At 35.7% G+C, this 16,096-nt stretch overlaps 1 protein-coding gene across 1 annotated transcript in view; it reads left to right on the top strand.

Annotated features, from left to right (window-relative positions):
- The window catches only part of CNGB3 (cyclic nucleotide gated channel subunit beta 3), a 143,058-nt gene that overhangs the window by 49,539 nt on the left and 77,423 nt on the right, over positions 1–16,096 (top strand). Inside the window, exons 4-6 of the mRNA XM_077771289.1 lie at positions 8,237–8,391; positions 10,635–10,787; positions 11,829–12,037. Of these exons, the coding sequence (XP_077627415.1) occupies positions 8,237–8,391; positions 10,635–10,787; positions 11,829–12,037 (517 nt within the window). The remainder of the gene's footprint in view (positions 1–8,236; positions 8,392–10,634; positions 10,788–11,828; positions 12,038–16,096) is intronic.

Below are 16,096 nucleotides of genomic sequence, written 5' to 3'. Positions count from 1 at the left end.
TTCTTAAAATAGCTTTATCCCTTTTTTTCTAGACTTGTACACCTTCTATAATAGTGTACTCAGGCTGCCATAACAAAATACCACAAACTGAGTGGTTTAGACAACAGAAATTTATTTTCTCTCAGTTCTAGAATCTGAATATCCACATCAAAGTGCTGTCAGGGTTTCTGGTTAAGACCTCTCTTCTTGGCTTATAGATGGCTGCCTTCTTGCTGTGTCCTCACATGCTCTTCCTCTGTGCATGCACACAGAGCAAGCCCTTTGGTGTCCCTTCCTCTTTTCTAAGGACACCAATCCTATTGGATTAAGGCCTAAACCTTATGACTCCTTAATTACCTTCCTAAGGGCCCTATCTCCAAATACAGTCACATTGGGGGATAGGGCATCAATGTATAAATTGCATGGGGTGAAGTACATAGTTAAGTCGATGGTGCATTCTAATGAATCAGTTTTGAATAAAAACCCCAGCAATTTACTCAGAAGAACCTAATAAGTAAGAATAAATATAATGGCATATGTAAAATGAAAGAAAAGACTATTAACTAAGAAATCTTCAAAGTCAGGGCTCCCGGCTGGTTTCAGTCAGTAGAGCATGTGACTTTTGATCTCAGGGTAATGAGTCTGAGCCTCATACTGGGCATAGATATAACTTTAAAAAAAGTATTTAAAGAATATTCAGAGTCAATATAGAACATGTTACCTTTCCTCATGCAAAGTAAGTACACTCTAAATATCTGTTAAATACATGAATGAGACATTCAAAATACACCAGTTTTCAGGAACATTTTGTGAGCAGATTGTTTGACTCTTGCAGGCTACTACTATATGGAAAAAATGAAAAAACATTTTTTTATCATTTATTAAGGTTGTTGCTCACCTTAATCTAAAAAAATACCTGACATCATTAGAGAATGTAATGTTTACTGATCTGAAATGTATTAGTATTATGAATATTTTATGTTTATATATTGATATGTGTATTCATCCTCTTTCCAGTTGGACTAAGATTTGGGGAGGATTGCTATAGGCATGTTGGTGTGTATGTATGTTGATGTGTACATATGGGTCTTGTGGATATAAATCTATAACCTGTGTGACACTTTTTATAACTTTTTTCTTTTTTTAGTCTTAAATTGTTGTTCAACTATTAACAAAGTGAGGCACCACTACATTTGTGGGCTACTATAATGTAATTCAATAACAATAACAATAAATATCTTGGACACAACCTCCAACACTTATAGATTAACAGAAGGAAAGCTCTAGAGAGTGGACTGCTGGCGAGAGGTTCAGAAACAAGTTCTGGAACCACAAATGCATTGTAGCATATTCTAGACAGATCAAGAATTTAGGTTAGGAAACTGTGCATCATAATATCCATATGTACATTTCCATATGTACAAACTAATGTGTACAAACAATACCATATGCACAAGTGAAATGTGATAAACAACTCAAAATCTTCACAGCATTTAGAGGTGTATATGAGAGGGAAAGCAAGTGAGGCTTGGTTGAGTTATAACTACACTAGCCCATACTTCCTTAAAATTTGTAGGTTTTATAGTCAACCACCAGATACATTGGTAAGAATCAGGATTTTGTGCTAATTTCAAGTATTTTGATTCAGAAATTTATGCCTACAAAAATGTACCCTTATTCAAAGCGGGTTTCTTTTCTTTAAATGTAATCATTGAGAACAATTGTCTTAATGTATCACTAATTATTGAGAAAATACAACAAACAAAAAAGATCTGCTCCTCTCTCCCCTCAAAGTTTTCCCAAATTGGAATATAATATTCTTTGTCCAATCCCTGTTTGTTATTCAACATATCGTCAATAGTAGGTTTTAAAGGACTTTAATCAACTGGAATTTTTTAAAAGCATTAAGTCTTTAATAAAAAATGAATTTAATTCTTAATTAAGCATTAATGAGAATCAGATAAAGTTTGCAAAAGCCAAAGTTTATTCAAGATTTTACTAACAGTAATAAATACCACTTTTAACTGAGTTCAGGAAATAATGAATGGAAATGCAAAATATCACTTTGAGAACAAAGGCAGAGTCTTTGCACTTTTTTACAAAATACTTGTCAAGACAAAAATGACAAAATTTGCCGTTTGTGTGCTGCATAAGACACAACTGATTTTCTTTTCCAAACTCTTAGTTTTTTCTGATTTTGTGACATTTTTTTCTCTCAGATCTACCTCTCTAATTGCTATTTCTCAATTCCTTATCTTATGCTACTCCTTAAATGTCAGCAAATTACAAGGTCTGACCTCCCAATCTTTTCTTGCTCTATGCAGGCTCTTACCAGCAATTTCATCCACTATATAATTCCCACCATCACCTCTAGAAAGGTGATCCTTGTTTAACATCTGCATACAGCTCAGTCCTTCCTGCTTGAAATCCAGACACAAATTCTCAACTTCCTGCTCTACAGAGTATATTTTAAAAAGACCTTGATTCTTCATTCACACCTCAAGTTTAACATATACTGAATTGAATGCATTTATAGTTATCTTACAACTTGTGCCTCCATCTGAGTTACGTGGCATCACAGCCATCCACTTTGCTAACTAACTTCCTAGGGCTGCCACAACAAATTACCATAAACTGAAGGGCTTCAAACAACAGAAATTTATCCTCTCACAGTTCTATAGGCTAGAAGCCTGAAATCAAGGTGCCTTCAACTTTGATCCTTCTGGAATCCTGAGAGAGAATCTGGTCGACACCCCTATCCTAGCTTCTGTTGGTTGCCAACAATCCGTGGTGTTCCTTGATTTGTGGATACATCACTCCAATTTCTGCCTACATTGTCACATGGTGTTCTCCCTGTGTGTGTCCTCCCTATCTTCACTTGGCCTTCCTGTAAAGACACCAGTCATTATTAGGTTAAGGGCCCACCCAACTCCAGTATGACTTCATCTTAACTTACTTAGTTACATTTGTAAAGATCTTATTTTCAAGTAAGGTCACATCCTGAAGTTTAGGCAGAACACTATTCAATGTAGTACACCCACCAAACTTGAAATTTCTACTGCTACCTTAACCCATATATTTTAACTCAACTTTCCCTTTCTTCAAGTCATACTTCTTCCACACAACTAATTATCTTTATTTTTTTCAATTATTTTTCCAAAATATAGTTAATAATGTCCCTTTTCTGCTTAGAATCCTGATATGCTTCCCCATTGGTCTCAACTGACCTTTCAAACAAAATCATAGGTGATTTGGGATTTTATGTTAAATGCTTGAGCTTTTATTATTCTCCACAGAGCAGCAACTGGTATACTTTTTCTCAGGCTGTATCCTTTGCCTTGTATATTTTCCCTCTAGATTATCAATCAAAGTACCATTCATCCTTCACTGCGAACTCATTCTTGACTGCCACCATCCATTTTACCTCAGCAAAAGTAGTCGTCCCTTTGCATTATACTAAAGCAACAACCTTAAACTGAAAACGGGTATCACTAACTGTACATAAAAACTTTCCAAGAGTCTCAATAAACACAATAGTTTAAAAGAATCAGTTTAAAGATCCACATCTTATGGATGTACTCTTTCTTAAAATTGATATACTAGGGTACCTGGATGGCTCAGTTGATCAGGTATCCACCTGCGGCTCAGGTCATGACCTCATGGTTCATGAGTTCAAATCCCACCTTGGGGTCTCTGCTGTCAGCACACAGCCCACTTCAGATCCTCTGCCCTCTTCTCTGTGCCCCTCCCCAGCTCGCATGTACATGTGTGTGCTCTTTTGCTTTCAAAAATAACAATAAATAAATATAAATAAATACAATCAATATCCTGAATACTCCTGCAGACCACAAGTTTCTCTTTCCTACCTCCTCTTTCACCATGGCTTTTCTCTCCCTTTGCAAGTGAAAGGCCTACTTCTAACCCATCTCAATATTACTATGATGCATTCACCCTGGACTGAGAAAGCTTCTGCAACCTGAAATGCAAGAACAATTGTCAAATATATGATTTTTTTGCTTATATCTCTGATTGAATTTGAAGAGTACCACTATTTTTTATCAGCTTTTATTTTAAATCAGTGTTCTCTTTACCCTTATTTAAAAAAAAAAAAAAAACAGGAATAAGTGTCACTCTAACAACTAATTTTTTATGCTCCCATAGATACATAAACAAATTTTAAAAGCCTCACTCATTTCAATAAAAGAGTTTTAATAAGACTTTCCTTCCATTTCTTTACCAAAATGTGGAAGATGTTTACATATTTATGTAAGATATGGTTCATCAAGGAGTTATGAGGAATAATTCTTTTAAAAATATGGTTAGTATGCAGAAGAATGAAACTAGATCATTTTCTCACACCATGCACAAAAATCAACTCAAAATGGATAAAGGACCTGAACGTGAGACAGGAAACTATCAACACCCTAGAGGAGAAAGCAGGAAACAACCTCCTTGACCTCCACCGCAGCAACTTCTTACTTGACACATCCNGAAACTAATTTGACAATAAACTATTTGTAAAAAATAAAAAATAAAAAAAATAAAATTCAAAAAAATAAAAAATAAAAATAAAAATATGGTTAGTAACATGAACAAGAAATATCAAATATCACTCAAATGAAGCATAGTTACATGAGGCATATCCACTGCTTCTCTCTCCTACCCTCATTTGATTTTTTGTTTATCTCATGAAAATACATGACTTTTTTCATTCAGTCACAAAATTACCTAAAGAAAAATACATTCATAGCCTCTGCATATATGTCAGTAAGGGAGAAGATGAACAAGGATTACTCTATAACTGGGAAAAAAAGAAAAGATGAAATAAATTGACATATAATGCTCAGCTAATACAAAAAGAAAACTATATTGTAGTTGAAATATAGATATGCATTGAAATGCTGGCATGCTTTCTAATATAATTTTGAGCATTTTAATCATGAGGTAAATTTGCACAATAAAAACTAGTGTGATTAAGTGGCAATTATATGGTCAATTAGGGCTTATCAGTGATTCAGGAAAAAAGAAAAAAACACTCTCCTTAGGTCTTAAAGTTTGGATTAGATATTTTGACAGTTTGAATACCTGCCTTTATAGTTAATGATCCAGCAAGTCTCAACTTCACTTTTTATAGATTTTTTTTTTAGTGCACTGCGGCATATAAGGTCAAACAAAAGGTTAGAAGTAGTGGGGTTTTTTATTCAATAAGCATTTATTGAAAACTTACCTTGTCCTAGGTCTTGTGGAGTATAAAGAAAACACAGTTTCTGACCTTGAGAACTTCAGTCGATAATGATGTCATCTACATACATACATCTCTGCACACATTACATATACACTGATGACCACCAAGGCCTTATCACCAGAACTGGATTTCAGATGTCTCCTGGGTAGCACAGGCAAAGTCCTATCACACAAGGTTCCACAAACGTCTTAAATTGAGTATATGTATACATCAAAAAAACTCATTTTTCTACACACCCACTATATACAAACATCTTTCTGAATTCCTATTTATATTAATGTCATCTTCATGAAGCTAGACTCTTGTAAAAGAAACTTAGAAGTTATACTTAAGTCCTTATTTGGATTTATCCAGAAGATCAAGAAAGTTCAAATCCTTTCATTTCTGGCTCTAAAATATTTCTTTACACCTTCTCTTTTTCTTTTATAATTCTAACCTAACACACTCACTTCTTTCCTTGCATCCATGTATTTATACTGTTCCTCTTCAACTCTGCACTATTACTGTGTCTCTAAAACTTTTATCTGCTCATACCCCTCATTTGCTTAATACTCTACATTGGCTTCCATTAGCCTACAGGTTAATGTCCAAACTCCTAATAGATCATGTAGGAACCACTATAACCTGACCCAATCCACCTTTCTGGACCCAACTACCACCACTCCTACCGCCCCTGCCACCTGGCCTCCTCCATGTACAACTATGTTCCAATCACCCCACAATTTTTGCTGGATGTGTTATGTTTTTTCACATTTCTGAACATATTATTCTCAATGCCTGGAAGGTCCTTCTTTCGTTTCTCTGTCAAAGGCCTTCTAAACATTTCAGACTTAAGATGCTTTCTCCATGAAGCCCCTCCTTGATTCCACAGGCCAAGTTCAGTGTGAGCATAGCACTTTGTATATATCTTTATTATTTATTAGGTACTCATTTGTATCCTTGCTTCCCCCATTAATACGTAAAGTAGAAACACAACAACTGATGGATGAATAAAGTGCTAGGCACACTAAGATTTGAAGAAGAAATCTGTGAAATTATTTATATATAAAACATTTCTTAATCGGAAAAAAATTCTAGTTTTGTAGACCTAATATCCCCCTATTTCTGTATTGTCTAAGATGTACCAGATCTTCTTCCACTGAACCTCAGTCTTCACCATTCTTGAGAAGGCTTATAAAGCTTTTAGTGTGATGCACTTAAAGAATCTTGATGTTGAGACAGGACTTTTGACATTTAAAAGAGGCATAAATTATACTATGATATTAAGAAAGAAACAGAGCCACCGATGGTCTAGGAATCTATAAACATTATAGATGTGATATATTTCTGTACCTGGTAGAGGATAGAGATTAGTAGAGAGGGGTTCATACTAGGGTTCTCTTTAAATAGAACCCACAGTTAGTGCCTCAGTCGGTTAAGCATCTAACTTCATCTCAGGTCATAATCTCAGGGTTCTTAGTTTGTGAATTCGAGCCTGGCCCTGAGGACTCTGTGCTGCCAGCTGGGAGCCAAGAGCCTGATTCAGATTCTGCATCTCCCTCTCTCTTTGCTCCTCCCCCACTCACATTCCCCACCAACTCAAAAATAAATAAAGATATAAAAAAAAATTTTAATAAAATCCAGAGATTACCCAGCTCTTTTGTGAACCCCATGGGTTCCAGTTTGGAAGTGAGATGGAAAGGGCAGATATGGATGTGAGGAGGTGAGAGTGGATAGAACCTATATGAATGTGTGTAGACACAGAGTGTCAAACTTCAGAAGGAGGTAGAGAATGAATTAGAAGTCTAAAGAAAATCTGTGAAGGAACTCAGATCTTTATGAAGTATACTAATTTATATCTTATACCCTGTACTTATCTGTTTGTATGTTTTCTAAAAGGGAACTACACTAACACACACTAGATATTTTCATTTTCTATTGCTGCATAAGAAATTATTACAAATTTAGCAACTTAAAGCAATACCATTTAATAGCTCACACTTCCAAAGATCAAAAATCTGGGTGAGGCTAGGTACTCTCACAAAACTGAGGTCTCATAAAACTGAAATGAAGGTGTCAGCCAGGCACAGCTAGACTCTTACCTGGAGGCACGAGAGAAGAATCTACTTCCAAGCTCATTGAAATTATTGGGAGAATTCAGTTCCATGTGGTTGTAGGACTGACATCCTTGTTTTCTTATCAGCTAGTCTGAGATCAGTCTTAGCTCCTAGAGGCTTCATGTAATTCTCATGAAGGGACCCCTTTCTTCTTCAAAGCCAAAAATTGGGAGTTTCTCTGAAGTAGAATTACCCTTATGTTTCAAGCCTCTAACTTTGCTCTATCACCAGTTATAGAAACTCTCTGCTTTTAAATGGCTTATTTGATTACATGAGGCCCATTTTTATAAACTTCTTACCTTTAAGTCAACTGAGCTGTATACCACACAATAATTATGAGAGCAAAATGCACCATATTTATTGTCTTCAGAATTATGCAAGACAGGTACACCAGGGGCCACCTTAAAATTCTGCCTACATTATGATCTTACAGTTTGTGAGATCAAGCCCTGCTTCAGGCTCCATGCTGTCAGCCCCATCCTCTATCTCCCTCTCTGTCTCTGCCCTTCTCCCACTTACTCTCTCTCTCTCTTTCTGTCTCTCTCTTTCTCTATCTCACTTTCACTGTCTTTCTAAGTAAATACACTTTAAAAAAATAGAAGTCTACCTAAAATGCCAGGTAAAGTTTCTTTTTGTTTTTCTTCTAATGATACAATTAAATGGCAGAATCACAGTCATCCAGATCATTACAGTCAAGAATGGACATTTGCTATTTGTGGATTCTAATATTACATTGGTAAATCTGTATTCCACCAGCACTGTTTCCATCAAGCTTAGTTTTTGAATTGTTCTATTCAGTTGCAGAAAGGAGCAGTTAATTGTCCAGGATCTATCAGGAAGGCGAAAAAACTTAATCTCTCTCCTATATGTATCTCTTCATGGATCCATCTCTATCACCATTTTTTTTCTCATTTAGTCCAAAAAGCAAACCACTTGGAGCCCCTGTTATAAATGAGTATGCTGATGCCCAGCTACGCAACTTGGTGAGAAGAATGCATCAAAGAACAATCCTCTACAAGAAAAAGTTGGCAGAAGGAGATATATCCTCACCTGAAGCCAGCCCCCAAACTGGTAAGCACTGTTACCTCAAAGTACTGGAAAGAAAGAAGTTATAAGGGAACATGTATTTTTTCAAATGTCTTAGTTTGGGCTCCCCCAAAAGCAGACCCTGTGACAACAATTTAAGTGAAATAGTTTATATTGAGGGTGACCCAGGAAGGTGAGAGCAGACAAGAGAGATAGAGACAGGAGTTAAGACAATAAACATTTGTTAATGAAATGGCTTCTTCTACAGGCCCTGGGACTTGACCAGCTGAAAAACTATCTGGATCACACTTAAGAATTCTCCTGAGAAACCTCCACACTATTTTCCAGTGGTTGCATCAATATATATCCCCACCAACAATGCACAGGATTCCCTTTTCTCCACATCCTCACCAACACTTGTTATTTCTTGTCCTTTTGATACTAGTCATTCTGACTGGCATGAGGTGATATCTCATTGTGGTTTTGATTTGCATTGACCTAATGCTGAGTGATGTTGAGCATCTTTTCCTTTTTTTAAAATTTTTTTAAATTTATTTTTGAGAGAGAGATAGAGACAGCATGAGCAGGGGAGGGTCAGAGAGAGACGGAGACACAGAATCTGAAGCAGGCTCCAGGCTCTGAGCTAGCTGTCAGCATAGAGCCCGATGCGGGGCTCGAACCCACGAACTGTGAGATCATGACCTGAGCTGAAGTCGGACACTTAACCAACTGAGCCACCCAGGCGCCCCTAATCTTTTCATGTTTCTGTTGGCCATATATATTCTTTCTTTGGGAAAAATGTCTATACAGGTCCTCTGCCCATTTTCTAATCAGATTGTTGGGGAGGTTTTTTTGGTGTTGAGTTGTATAAGTTCTTTTATATTTTGGAGGAAGAAGCTTGGGTGTCAATCCATCAACTCCTGTTTTCCATTGGCTGAAGGTTGTTGCTGGGGCATGTTGCTAACTCTCCAGTACTTTAGGTAAGCCAGCTCAGAGAAAATCCTGAGGAAAGAAACATAGGGCGGCCCTCTGCACATGACCTCTAGACCCATGGTATATTGAACAAGCCAACAGCAATACCCATGATAGCAAGGTTTATTGTAAATATTAATGAAGAATACCACTGATATACAAAGTACTAATTATAAAAATATACATAGTAAAGAACATCTATAAACTAATCACATGGGGGGGCAATCATCACCTTCCCTAATAATTACAGACATGTGTTTATGAAAAAATTAACAAATACAATAAAGTAGAGCACAAAAGTGATACATATTATTAATACATCTTAGTAAATATATATACACACATATATATATGTATATATATAAACAGTCAAATTGAAGTTTGGTTGTTGAATAACAGTTAAATAAAAAATCAACTATTGATTATATAGAGTTGAGGGTTTCCTTATAATTCTATATAGGTAAGTTGGATTTTTAAAATAAACTACAAGGGCGCCTGGGTGGCTCAGTCAGTTAAGTATCTGACTCTTGATTTCAGCTCAGATCATGATCTCAGGGTTGTGAGATCAAGCCCCACATTGGGCTCTGCACTGAATGCAGAGCCTGCTTGAGATTCTCTCTCTGCCCCTCCTCTGCTTATTCATGTTCTCTCTCTCCCTCAAAATAAACAAACTTTTTCAAAAAATAAAAAATAAACTACATATTATATAGCAATTTCTTTTTTAAAAGAAAAGGCTCTAATAAGTTATTGGATTTTGATTAAAGATATGGTGAAAAATTATTTTGAGCTTTATTTATCCATAACTTGAAAGATAAGTATGAAATCAAAGAAACATGAAACTAAAACCTGTAGAATGATGTACATTTTTAATGTGTCTTTTCAATGTAAACCTAAGGGCTGACTTTATTTATGCTACAAAATATGTAAGAATTAAGCTTGTCCTTAAATATCCTATTCGTGGGGTGCTTGGATGACTCAGTCAGTAGAGCATGTGACTCTTGATCTCAAGGTTGTGAGTTCAAGTCCCACATTGGGGGTGTGAAGATTACAGTAAATAAATAAATATATCCCATTTGTAACACCTTTGAGATAATTTACTAGTAAGCTTTAATTTCTGTTTATTTCCAAATTCCAGTGTTTTCATTACCTGAATATTGTCATTAATGTCACTATTTTCAATGTCAAAACATACTTTATCTACCTATATTGAGAAGAGAAGATTTTGAAATGTTCTGACTTCAAGACATCCAAACTTTTTCTCATTTAACTAACCTAACCTCTTAAAAATGTGTTTATCTCTTTTTACCCTTACAAAGCAAAGCCCACAGCTGTACCACTGATACAAGAAAGCAATGCTAAGCCAAAAGAAGAACATTACTATCACATATTGTGTTTTAAATTCCAGAAGATGCCTCTGACAGAGTATCTAAAGCGAATTAGACTTCCAAGAAGCATAGATTCATACACAGGTACCATCAAAGGGTGGAATATCTCAGTGGGAGGGCTAGCTATTACCACGAACTGCTGTAACTGAAAGTCACAAATGGCTTCCGTTTTTCCTTAAGCCCACTTTCTAAATCTGTCTAGAAAGCAGAATATAAACTATATTAAATATGCAGTGGATTGTTTGACCCTCTCAGGTGAAGGCAAGAGATAAGATATTCCTGCCGATTTTTAAAATGCATACCAGAATAATGTGAATTAAAGTAAATTCACTTTATTTATTTTGGTGACTATACTAAAGTATAGTCACCAAAATAAATAGATGATAAGTAGGTAGGTAGGCAGGTAAGTAGAGATAGATAGATAGATAGATAGATAGATAGATAGATAGATAGATAGATAGATAAAAGACAGTCCAAGGTCTATTCTGCCCCTAATTACTTTTCAAAAGAAAGCTCCAAAGTATTTAGGGATATGTACACCCACACCACTCCCTAAAAAAGTAATTATAAAGTATCTATCTTCTTTCATCCTTTCACATTGCTAATTATTCTAACTGAACAAACCCCTTCCTATGGCCTCCCTTGGGCAGAAGAAAGCAGTGTGTGAAAAGACATGTACTGTGTTAATGGACCTATTCTCTGCCCTTTCACATCAACCGTACTCCTTCAAGCAAAATATGGCCTTTCGTCTACCTGCCCTGGGTGATCCTGCAGCTTAACTCCTAATGCAGAAAAAGCCTACTGTTGCAGTTATCCAAACAAGGCATCTCTGACTTCCCTGGGTGTCCTCTTCCTTGATCCCATATAGCAATTACCTGTGGGGACAAACTCAGCATGGCCACTTTTTGGCAAAAAAGAAGGCCTCTCTCCAATGTTGGAAGAGCTGATAAGATCACTCAACATCCCTTGTAAAGCCCAGTGCTTTCCACTCTAGAGGCAGAATTGTACTGAATGTTAATAGAACCTTTTACAGTAATTTTCTTATCTCCAGAGGACATTGCTTCAATGTTACCATTACAAGAGAATCTTTTTAATGCTTATTTCATGCCATTTGGATTTTTCTAGATCAACTCTATCTCCTGTGGCTCTTGCTTGTCACCATTGCCTATAACTGGAACTGCTGGCTTATACCACTGCGCCTCGTCTTTCCATATCAGACACCAGACAACACACACTACTGGTTTATTACAGACGTCATATGTGATATCATCTACCTTTGTGATATGCTATTAATCCAGCCCAGACTCCAGTTTATAAAAGGAGGAAACATAATAGTAAGTGGGGCTAGGGAGAAGCAGAAGGTGACAAATGAATATCAGATTGGACAACAAAAAAAAAGATTAACACCACTGTTTATTTAATGTCTGACTGGCTATCTCTGCCTGTATGAGTCTTTAACCACTGAAAACCACCAGTATAATAATATCAACAACAACAAAACAATCCTTGAGCACTCACTGTATTCTGGGGACCATGCATCTCCTTGTGCTTTAGTTTCCTCATCTTAAAAATAGTACCTTCACAATGCTGATGGAAAGATTAAATTAACTGATTTATGTAAAATGCCTCAAGCTATGTTTGGTGCCTCATGAGTGCATTTATTCACGATGCCTCACTTAATCCTTTCAGTCACCCTATAAAAAAGATATTATTACCAACCCCATATATAGGAGAGGAAACTGGTGTTTGGAGAGGGTAGGTGATTGCTCAAGGCACAAAGTTAGAAAGTAGCTGAGGCAAGATTCGAACCTAGACCTTGACTCCAAAACCCTTGTTCAATACAACTGCACCATGTTGGTTCGTGTTGGCAAGTTTTTCAGACTTTGATAATATGTGAGGATAGAAGATAATATCAGGTCTGAAATGTCAAAAACACACACATACTTTACTTAAATAATGTAAAAAAAAAAAGTATAAGTTATCAATGCAAAAATAAGTGATTTAATATATATTTTTCTAGTAATCAAGCTTCAAATAGTCTATGAGGTGGTTGCTTTCTACTATGCTGCAATCTACCATTCACCTCAGTATTTTTTTTTTAAATAAGGCAGGTAAGATTTCATGCATGAAAGTCTACTCAGCCTCCTCAGGAGATACCCTGATGTTGTTAGAAAGCACTAGGCTATAAGATTTTTAGGACACAAACTGTATCCTGTTTATCATTGTATGGTCAGCACTGAACACAGCACCTGTACATAATACAAAAAACAATCTAGGTTCGTAGGCCTTGACACTTTGGGAAAACCTAACTTAAGAAGAAAAGAAAATCTGTCATGACCCTTTAAATCATTGTAGATTCACTTCAGTGTCCAATATAGTGGCCACTAGCCAGATATGTCTGTTCAAATTTCAATTTCAATTAATTAAGATTAAATGACATTAAAAATTCATATTTCCTAGCCACTCTATCCATATTTTCAGTGCCCAATAATCACATTTGGCTAGAGGCTACCATATCTGAGAGCACAGAATATTTCCACCATTGCAAAATGTGCTATTAGATAGTCCTATAACAATAAGCCATCAATTTCTTCATCAAGACAGCCAAACCATAAGTAAGAAGCCACACACCCTGCAGATAGGTGCAAATCACAAGCATATAAAACACACCAGTTGTGTTGTGATTTTTTTAATTAATATGGTATCTACTGGCTTATATTTTTTTCACTCTTCCATTTTTCAGACTCATCACATCCCAATTCCCATCATCAAATGCAGTGGCTTACCTCAGAAACTAGCATTCTTACCCTTAGGAGAAATTATCTTTTCCTAGATTTATCCTCAGTATTGAAAGAATTTTATAAGCAATCTAGTCAGTCTAAGTCAGAAGTAGAAGAATATGCTTTCACAAGCACATACCCAAATCTTAAAGCCTCTACTCCTCAGCCCCTTCCTCAACTAACTAGAAGGATGCTTCCTTTCCAACTGATGTCCACATCACAATCTCTGGGGACAAAACAGGTCCTCCAATGGATCCGTCTCAGTGGGAACAGCAGACCAATGCATGATATGGCACCTTGGGTTCAAAAATATTGTTAAGAAATAGAGGTGGGTTCCTTCATCTCCCAAATATTTTCTTTTGAATCTCCAGAAAATCTTAAATTATCAAGAAGCTAAAAGGAGTAACTTTGGTGATTGTTGTTTCATTTTAGAAAAGAAAATTATTTGCTGAAGAAATCCTCCTATTTGAGAGCTTTCATAGAAAGAAATTCTAAAGGCAAGAGCTAAAACTGTAGCAAAAACCTATTCAAAGTATTCCTTGTGTGGACTTCAGAGCACTAGTCAGCTCACCAGCACTATCCCCAGAGCTCCCTGGCAGCTTGATGAATGATGATGATGGTGTACAAATAAGAAGTAAACAACACACAAAAAAAGAGTGCTAATTTCAACCTCCATTAGATGCACAAGGGGGGAGAAAATCAATGTTTGACAAATGGAAAATGACAAAATCAGTAAGGGGAGACTTATTTTCAATTTTCTAAGAGGTCTTTACACACAATGGAGTGTTAAAAACAAGAAAAATAACCAATAAAAACACACTCAATGGGCTCTATTTAAAATACATTATCACAAACTACAAATACAGAGCAGGAACTAATTGCTTTGTTTGTTCAAAAGAAGTTTAATGGTTTCTTTAATTTAGGATAGGTAGTGTTAGCCTTTGAAACTTGATTACATTTTGGTAAGAAGAGTATGCAAGTTGAGAACCCAAACTGAAGATCTAACTACATTTAGCTATCTATGCTACCTTTGGTGTACAAAGGCAAAGTATTCATTCACTCACTCATTCATTCATTCATTTAACAAATGTTTATTAAATACTTACAGTTGCCAGGTATTTCAGGCTTGGGAGAAAGGAAATATTAGTTTCCCAATGCCTTGGAAAATAGATAACTAAGTGATTGAAGTGCTGAAGGCCACAATATAGGAAATTGGACGGGTTTGCAAGTTTTTCATGGTGTTTATTTGCAGTATCTTTCTTCTGAAATAGTGCTATTCAAATAGAGAACAAAATTTTGTATGAAAGACCAACAAAAGAGTCCCTTGTCTGTACTTTCCTTCGTAGACAGTAGAAATAGAGCCGAAATGGCAATGAGGATTATAGAAATAAGAGACTCTCATACCCACAACACTACTAACCCTACTGATCACAATTCATGGAAACGCTCAGTGCCATCTAGTGACAATTCCAATCAGGCCTGCCATTATTGTCAACCATTTTTGGCACTTAAACCTTTTCAGTTACTATTTATAAACTGACCTAAAGAAAATTAACCACTCCCTTCTCTGTGCTCTGTACACTTTATTCATACTTCTGTTATTTAATTGTTAATAACAATTGAGTTAATTATGAGATAGTAGAAACAAATAGACCAGGGTCAAATTCCATCTCTGAAATTTATTAATAGCATTATTTGAAGAAAATAAATTTACCTTTTCATTAAATACTATCTTTTCGTCCATAAAATGGGAATTAATAGTACCCACCTCTAAACCTATGGCAAAGATTAAGACAATGTGTACACTGAAGCCAGGCTCTGGAATCTAAAAGATGTACAATAAGTTGTCGAATGAATCAAATGAATGAATATCCACACACTTATACCTTATTGTCTCCTATTTGTATATGTAACTCTCTTTCCTACCTGATAATAAGTTTCTTGAGAATAAGAATGATAATTAATTCATTTACCTCTCTATTTTAGGAACTCAGAGAGTATATTCAAGAAATGTTTGAAGGAGTGAATGAAGGGCAATCTTGGTTCAAGAATCTTCTTTCCTTGAATAATTATTTAATCTGCATTATAGTTGTTTCAGATGATATTATTATTTTTTGAAACACCTTTATCTGTTCTATATGAAATTATGGAGTTTCTATGAATTATTTATCATAAGAAGTAAATATAATCATACCTAGGTAGAGCTTCAAAAACTATCTGTTGGAAGAGGATTTAGGTGCGGTCAGCATATCCTACATAAAGTAAGCCTCCCCTGAAAAAAAATGTTGCCTGCATAATGACAAGGCTTAAGGGAGGGAAAGAGAATTAAATAAGGGAACATTTTTTAAATACATCCCTAATTGTTACCAGTGAGCATCTGGATCCTCATAAAACTAATGATACCAAATTTATTTAGTGCTCCAAAGAAGAGAGATTTTAGAATCACTAGATGACATTTTCATCTACTGTAACAAATTTTAGTTTCATTTACATGTATTCAACCATAGGATCATAGACAAGCCTAAAAGTAAAGGGATAAAAGTGCTAAACACATTCTTCGAAGGTTGGAGGAGAGGGTGGTATTTTAACTTCATAGCACTTGAAATGTATCTG

Source organism: Crocuta crocuta, unplaced genomic scaffold (genome assembly GCF_008692635.1).
Source record: "Crocuta crocuta isolate KB4526 unplaced genomic scaffold, BGI_CrCroc_1.0 scaffold235, whole genome shotgun sequence".
In the NCBI taxonomy this organism is placed as follows: Eukaryota; Metazoa; Chordata; class Mammalia; order Carnivora; family Hyaenidae; genus Crocuta; species Crocuta crocuta.
Note: the sequence above shows the minus strand (reverse complement) of the source record. Positions and strands in the feature narration are given on the sequence as shown.